At 45.1% G+C, this 7,500-nt stretch overlaps 1 protein-coding gene across 2 annotated transcripts in view; it reads left to right on the top strand.

The window, feature by feature from the left end:
* The window catches only part of plekho2 (pleckstrin homology domain containing, family O member 2), a 12,913-nt gene that overhangs the window by 3,710 nt on the left and 1,703 nt on the right, over positions 1-7,500 (top strand). For both annotated transcript variants that reach the window (XM_056607970.1, XM_056607969.1), the window contains 6 exons: positions 1,581-1,730; positions 2,107-2,229; positions 5,109-5,213; positions 5,356-5,454; positions 5,582-5,860; positions 6,177-7,500. The exon at positions 6,177-7,500 is cut by the window's right edge and continues 1,703 nt beyond it. In XM_056607970.1, the coding sequence (XP_056463945.1) occupies positions 1,581-1,730; positions 2,107-2,229; positions 5,109-5,213; positions 5,356-5,454; positions 5,582-5,860; positions 6,177-7,500 (2,080 nt within the window). The remainder of the gene's footprint in view (positions 1-1,580; positions 1,731-2,106; positions 2,230-5,108; positions 5,214-5,355; positions 5,455-5,581; positions 5,861-6,176) is intronic.

Below are 7,500 nucleotides of genomic sequence, written 5' to 3'. Positions count from 1 at the left end.
GTGGTTAGGTCGGCCCAAAATGCAGAACAGGCACATTTCCTGTATGAAGCAATCAACAACAAGTTATTATAGAAGTTCACTCCTGTACTCTGAGCAGCACGGCCATCTTGGCTCTAAGTCGTTCAAACATCTTCACTAGCCTCCATCTGTTCCTCTAAAGAACATGCTTTTATTTGAGAGAGTAAGAGAGCGAGAGAGAGAGAGAGAGAGAGAGAGAGAGAGAGAGAGAGAGAGAGAGAGAGAGAGAGAGAGAGAGAGAGAGAAAGAGAGAGAGAGAGAGAGAGAGAGAGAGAGAGAGAGAGAGAGAGAGAGAGAGAGAGAGAGGGAGACAGACAGACAGACAGACAGACAGACAGACAGACAGACAGACAGACAGACAGACAGACAGACAGAGGGAAAATGCAGGCAGTTTCCCCTGTGACCTGTGAAGGTTGTTTGGTTGGTTGATGTGTGAAGTTCTACACAGTCCTCCTACGCTGCTGGCCTATAGTGCACAGCACCGCTCAGGTCATTCGCACTTTGTACTCGTCTCTTTCCTCTCTATCTGTACTAAGCATGCGAGTCCCTGTGCGCCGAGCCAGCCAGGACGCGAGGTTAACAATGTTACAGTGAAAGTGGAACATTTAGATGACCAGCTGAAGAGATATCCTGTGGTATTTCCTCAGATACAAACAGACACAAGCTGAGCCTTCTCTGTCAGCTGCTGGGCTCAGTGCTTCAGTGTCAGTCCGTGAAGTATGGCTTGGTCTCGCTTCTACGGTTAGCGTTCGTTCCTAGGTTCTAAAGCTAATTGTGCGTTTATTATATGCTTCAACCTACACTGGATGTGTTGCTTGATAACAATGATACTGTATATCATTCACCAAATTAAGTTATCGCTTGAGTTATGTTTGACATGTGTTAACCTAAATCCAATCGTGAAACGTCGGGTCTTATGAAACTTATCGATAGTTCATATTGATAACATTGAACACATAATATGAATGTGATTCTGCGTAACCTGAAGTGATTAATTAAGGCGACAGAATAAGGAAATTAGGTTCAGGAAGAGCAATTAGGGCTTGGATTGGTATCAATATTCTTTTTTTGACTTGACTAATATTTAGTGAAGCCGATCTTGAGTAAATTTGATCATGTGGTTATTTTCAATCATCTTCTTGTCTAGTCATCTGATAAAACATACATAGTCACGTTGAAGGAAGTGGTTTGTGTCCTTTTTTACACACTTCTGTTAAGGTTAGAGAACCAGGGTCCTGTTTCTTGAAGGGAGTTTCAGTTCAACAGTTAAACTATTGACACAATTCCTCATTCTCATGTGTTAATGTTGTATGTGGTTTTAAAATCGATCACCCCCCCAGATGCAGCCACACATTTTCAGACAAATTTGTCATTAATGTTTGCTAACAATTTCCTCCTCAACTCACCTCAAGAAGACTAATGATATTGCACTAATCCATTGTACTGGCTGATGAATCTGAGTGCTTCATGAACTTGACATCTGGAACAGTGGAACTCTGGGCAATGACGTTTTCATCTGCATGCGAGCATTAATGCGCTGCGCCTGGTTTGTGTCCATGCAGGGTGTGAAGGGGGACCCGGCCCAGCCTAAAGAGGCCAGGTTCCTCAGCAAGGCCGGCTGGGTGAAGAAGGCCTCAGGCAGGGTGCTGGCTATGTACAAGGACCGCTACGTCCACGTGGAGAAGTTCGAAGTGGTGGTGTATGAAAACGAGGTAGGCTACGGAGCAGGACAGTTCGTTAGCCCAGAGGCTAGATGAGGCCGTTGAGCCCCACTGGGATTGCCTAAGATGCCTTTTAGGAGATTGTTGTATTTACTGTCAGCGTTAACTGCTTATTGATAGATTTTGAGGAAATGAGTCATCACAATTGTGTAAAATGTTATTTTAACGTTTTAATAAAATATGTTACAAATAAGGAAGTAATAGTCTGACTGTGGAAATATTCTAACCCTATATACTCTTTGTACTCTATATGCTTTTCCTACAAAGCAGTTTCTAGTGGTAGAAAGTCTTTCTAAAAAATATCAATTTGAAGCTAATCTAATTTATTGCCAGCTGAATAACATTTGCTACATTGTTTGCATTTCAGGATTTAAAAACTTGCCTGCAGAGATTAGACCTTGAAAACTTTGAGAAATGCCTCGAGTTGAAGAGCTTCTTCAAGAAGAAGAACAGATTCATATTGATACGAGAACCCAAATGTGCCAACAAGGTGAGCATAAAGATCATCCACCAAATCCAAACAGATGTGTCTCGCTTGTCAACTGGTATCCTAGGTAGCATTTCAGAACCTCATATTTACACCTAAGAACAGCGCTTTGTCTGTCAAACTAGTGGAAACAGCATTATTTTCACCTTTCTCAGCGATAATAGATTCAACTTTTTGTGCTTTAAATAATTTAGTAGCAAGCAATTGACAAGTGAGGCTGTGACCACAGCAAGGCCAACAAGCCACAGACCACACTTCGATAGATACATATAGGTCATAGTGCAGTGTTTGTCCACGTGTCTCAGAGCTTTCCTGTCCTATGCTTTAGCACAGAGGATGCTGTATAATCTATGCATCAGTAATGTGTCAACAACATCATATCCACTTTAACAATCTCCCATGTCTTATTGGATACCTACGCGTGTTCTAGGTTAGTTAGGTTAACGACTAACTATTAACAACTAGAGTCTCTGGATGTAACAAGAAGGGGTGGAGGGGAGTTTGACAACTCCACCTTTAAAGTAGGAAGGAAGTAGCCTATCTCTGAAGACAAAAAGTAAGATAAAAAAAAGATACAAAATATATGTATATGGAAAAGAAAGTAAAGATGAACAGGGTAGGGCAGAAATGTGTGCTATTCAGTGTAGTATTACAAACAGATGAGGGAATGAAGCCCCTGCCAGCACCCTATGAGCAGATGTCACATGAGGGAGGAAGGCGTGCATGCAGAGTGCAGCTGAACCCACTAATGCTGTGTGTGTGTGTGTGTGTGTGTGTGTGTGTGTGTGTGTGTGTGTGTGTGTGTGTGTGTGTGTGTGTGTGTGTGTGTGTGCGTGTGCGTGTGCGTTTGTGTAGATCTGAGTGTGTATGGGAGTTTGTGTCTGTATGTGTGTGTGTGTGTGTGTGTGTGTGTGTGTGTGTGTGTGTGTGTGTGTGTGTGTGTGTGTTTGTGTGTGTGTGTGTGTGTGTGTGTGTGTGTGTGTGTGTGTGCGTGTTTGTAGATCTGTGTGTGTGTGTGTGTGTGTGTGTGTGTGTGTGTGTGTGTGTGTGTGTGTGTGTGTGTGTGTGTGTGTGTGTGTGTGTGTGTGTGTGTGTGTGTGTGTGTGTGTGTGTGTGTGTGTGTGTGTGTGTAGATCTGAGTGTGTATGGGAGTTTGTCTATGTATGTGTGTGAGTGTGTGTGTGTGTGTGTGTGTGTGTGTGTGTGTGTGTGTGTGTGTGTGTGTGTGTGTGTGTGTGTGTGTGTGTGTGTGTGTGTGTGTAGATCTGTGTGGGCATGCATGCATTTTTATTTTGCTGCACACATAGAGCCCCTCAAACCTTCCCTCGGGTCACAGTTTCTTCTGCGCTGAGTGCAGTGACCAGTGGAGGGAGTGTGCTCTGCTTTATTCTGGACTCAAAACAAAACGTCAACATGTGGTGTTAATAAAGAAAACATCAAGGCATGCAGATTGACCCTCACTCGTTATTCAAAGGCAATGTTTTCAAAGTGTGGAATAATAAAACGTGTGTCTTATCGCTAACACTCAGCAATGAGAAGATCCTGCCAGTGTGAGGAAAAAACACTAAACTCAGTTTGTTAAGCTAGCTACCCATGATGTGGGTCTTCCCTTGCCTGATGTACAGTCTAAACAATTGAAGAGAACAATGTGTTATCTGGTTCTTTGGTCCTTCAGGGTTATGGGTTGCAGCGGATTGGTTTTTGAAGAACTAAGAGGTCTTTATCTGATGCAAGGAATTCTATGTGAGCAGTCATGGCTTCTTAGTCATGCTCTCAGAGCCACAGAGAAGCCACAACACCGCCTTGTCGGACTGATGTTCATATTTGATAATGTTATGGACAGCAGGTGGTATTTTTTTGGAAGAATTTATAAGCAAAACTAGGACTGCAGGCAGCCCCTTATGGTAGTCACAGCCCACGCACCGCCAACCCAGGCGACTCTCCAAATGATTCACGAAGGCATGTCATTGCTCCTAGACGCAACTATGTCTCCAACAGGGGCGGGTCTTTGTTATTCAGCACTGGAAGTACACACATACACGCACACACATACATGCACTTACATGCACACACACGCACGCACTCACGCACGCACTCACGCACGCACACACACGCACACGCACACAGACATTAACTTTTAAAGTTATTGTGTGGACATTTCTCTGGTTACTTTTATGGTAACTTGTCATGGAGTTGTGTATCTAGTCACTGGCACACACAGTATCTGTTTCTCTCTATCATTCCAACCACTAGGTTATTGTAGGTGTGAATATCCAATATTGTTGGTGCATGGTATCAGAGGAACTGATGAGATTGTAACAGGGCTTGCTGTTTTATTCAGATAAGCCAATAATAAATACATTTAGAAAATCTTAGCAGCAGCTCTATCCACGCTCTGAGTATTTTGCAGTCGATGAATGTGGTTGAGGGTGAATGGAGTGACCTGGATGTGCAGCTATTTCGCCGTCGCTGGGCTTTTTCCATGGTAACCCTGGCTTGGCCTATTGGCTCTGAGCCTGGTTGAAAGTTATCCCACATTGACAAAGATCTGCAATGGGATACACCGGCCAACAGCCCATCTGTGTGATACGTTTTATTGGGGTTGAATCTTGTTTACCGTCGGTTCCGCAACATTCGCTCCGTCCAGATTATCTAACATCCTGTTCTACGGTCGACTTATTGAAGATGAAACTGTCTGTTTACAGTCTGATTACAAGGCTGGGGATTTTCTTTCCTCCTGCACTCATCCAATTATGAAGATGGTCAATCTGATTATGAATAAAGTTCCTGCAGCACAGCTAACATATTTCTAACTTCTCAATGGCCAGTGGCCTATCTCTGACCCAACAGCAACATGTGCTATTTGAATGTTCCTCCCACAGATCCAGGACGTCAAGTTTCAAGCCCAGACTCCAGAGGAGAAGGACTCCTGGATCAAGGCCTTGACCGAAGGCATTAACCGAGCCAAGAATAAAATCTTTGATGAGGTAACTTCCTGTCTTATCTCCTTGCATTCCACAGCTCGTTACCTACAGTGCGTTTGAGATCTGGATATGTTCACGTTTACTTGTCTGTGGTAATCAATACTTTTTTTCAGAGTAAAATACATGTTTTTTGTTTTTTTCTCAGGTCAAAGTTGATGAAAGTAATAACCTAGATCATGTGACACGAACGAGACCCAAGGGCAACCGAGGCCGGAGGCCACCAACCAGGATCCATATAAAAGAGGTGTGGTGTTTTAGTCTTTTACTGTGCGGAGTGTATATCTAATCATCCAAATGTGTTTCAATGTTTTCCATGATGTTTGGCATAGCATAATCGCTAACAGCAGCATCATCTATACTTTGCTCTCTAGGTGGCCAACGACGAAAAGGATGCTGGGTTTTCTGACGGCAACAATTATGAAAACATTGAGATCAAGGAACCTCCTAAAAAGTGTGAGACCCTTCCTATGCCTCCATCCAGTAACAGCAATTCCACCGAGGAAATGCAGTCAAGTTCCCCCGAACTGAAAGAGCCAGAGCCTGTGGTTGAACCGAAAAAAGTCTTTAAACCTCCCATGCCTCCATCAAAAGATATTAAAGATATTTTAGCAACTGAGAATGGACCTTCCACGGAGGCTGACCCAGAAAAGGTCTGTATCACATCACGCACCTATTGTATGTTGTATGTCCCTCCACTTAATAGTACTTAGCCTTGTGTAGCATCTTATCCTAGCTATCTTTGTTGTATACAGGAAATGGGATAACCTAGCAATTGTTAGTGCTTGGCACTTGGTTCTATGAACATCCTTACTGTACCGACAGCAATATATTTTTTATTTTTCTTCTGACAAATGTACTTATTGTAAGTTGCTTTGGATAAAAGCGTCTGCTAGTAATGTACACATGTCATCATGGCTATGTTTTTTGTCTTACCGAGGGGTTCTTCTGTTTCTGATGCCTCTAAAGGTGCCAGGGCCGCCTAAGCCCCCCTCTAAAGAGCTGAAGCCCAGTGTTTCCACTGCTGAGGAAGAAATTGAAGACCTGTCCGAAGGTGATCCTGTGCCCGGGGCTGAAGAAATAACAGATCCAGTGTTCTCCCCTCCGACCGAACCCATGAGCAGCTCCACGGATGACCCAGCCATGGAGCTGTCGCCTGCGCAGGAATCCAGCCCTCCCACTATACCTCCTGTAGACAAGAAGCCTGCTAAGGACCCAAAGACGGAGGGCTCGCCATTGACGTGGGAAGGCCCAAGTGATGAAATCGTAGTCAAAGTGAGTGAGATGGATCAATCCTCATCCCTACCCACTGTCCAAAAGCCAGAGGTGGAAGATATGTCAACAAGTCCCACTGCCGAGGAACATCCCAAAGTATTAGATGTAACACCTGAGCCAATATCAAACTCTACCCCAAGTGGTCCACTTAACGCCTCCAGCAGCAACAAGCCGCAGGTCCAATGGCAATCTGACCCCACAACTCTACCTACCCCGGACTCAGCTTCATTAGAAACAACCAGGAAGGGCCCCAGCCCAATACCACCCCTCAAGAAAAAGCCTTTAAAAATGTTACCTCCAAAGACGCTCTCTCCTGCACAGCTGCCTCAGCCTGAAGATCAACCGGCAGTGAGTGCTATCCCCATAGTCACTCAGCAGGAAGACAGCTCCTCCAGTGAAGCTGCACCCTCAGTCGGCTCGACCCACATAGAAGACTCTCCCGAACCCACGACAGAGTCTCAAGAAGTTATCCCAACCGTGGTTCTTACTCTGAGCGAACCGGAAGCACAGCGAGCGACATCAGAGCGCAGCATTTGCCACTCTGAGGGCGACAGTATGGACTCTGGAAGCGAAGACACTTTGGCCTCCTCCACTTTTGCACTACGGGGAAGTCAAGTGGGTTTAGACTCTGTCTACGCGAGCGACGACGACAGTGAGGATTACAACAACCCGGCGCAGATCCGGGATGCAGCTCCTCCGGGAACCAAGATCTCTCAGGTGTCCTCAAGTGTGCAAATAACCCTAATCCGGGAAAAGCCTAAAGTCGGCCCTCGACCCCCTGTCCCACTCAGACCCATTTTCAAAGCCATGTCGGCCTCGGTTGGAGATCTGCTGTCCAACATTTCAGAGGAGACCCCAGCCAGTGGGGAGGACCTCAATGAGGTCAAAAACCTTGAGAGGGAAATTGCTCTGGGGTTGGAGCAGACAAAGGAACTCCTCAGCAACACAGCCCAGACACAGGGGGAGGGCCTCGGAAAAAACATGCCAGAAGATTTACTGGCAAAGGCCATGGAGAAAC

Source organism: Gadus chalcogrammus, chromosome 14, assembly GCF_026213295.1.
Source record: "Gadus chalcogrammus isolate NIFS_2021 chromosome 14, NIFS_Gcha_1.0, whole genome shotgun sequence".
In the NCBI taxonomy this organism is placed as follows: Eukaryota; Metazoa; Chordata; class Actinopteri; order Gadiformes; family Gadidae; genus Gadus; species Gadus chalcogrammus.
The sequence above is the reverse complement of the archived record's forward strand: the minus strand, read 5'-3'. Positions and strand labels throughout refer to the sequence as shown.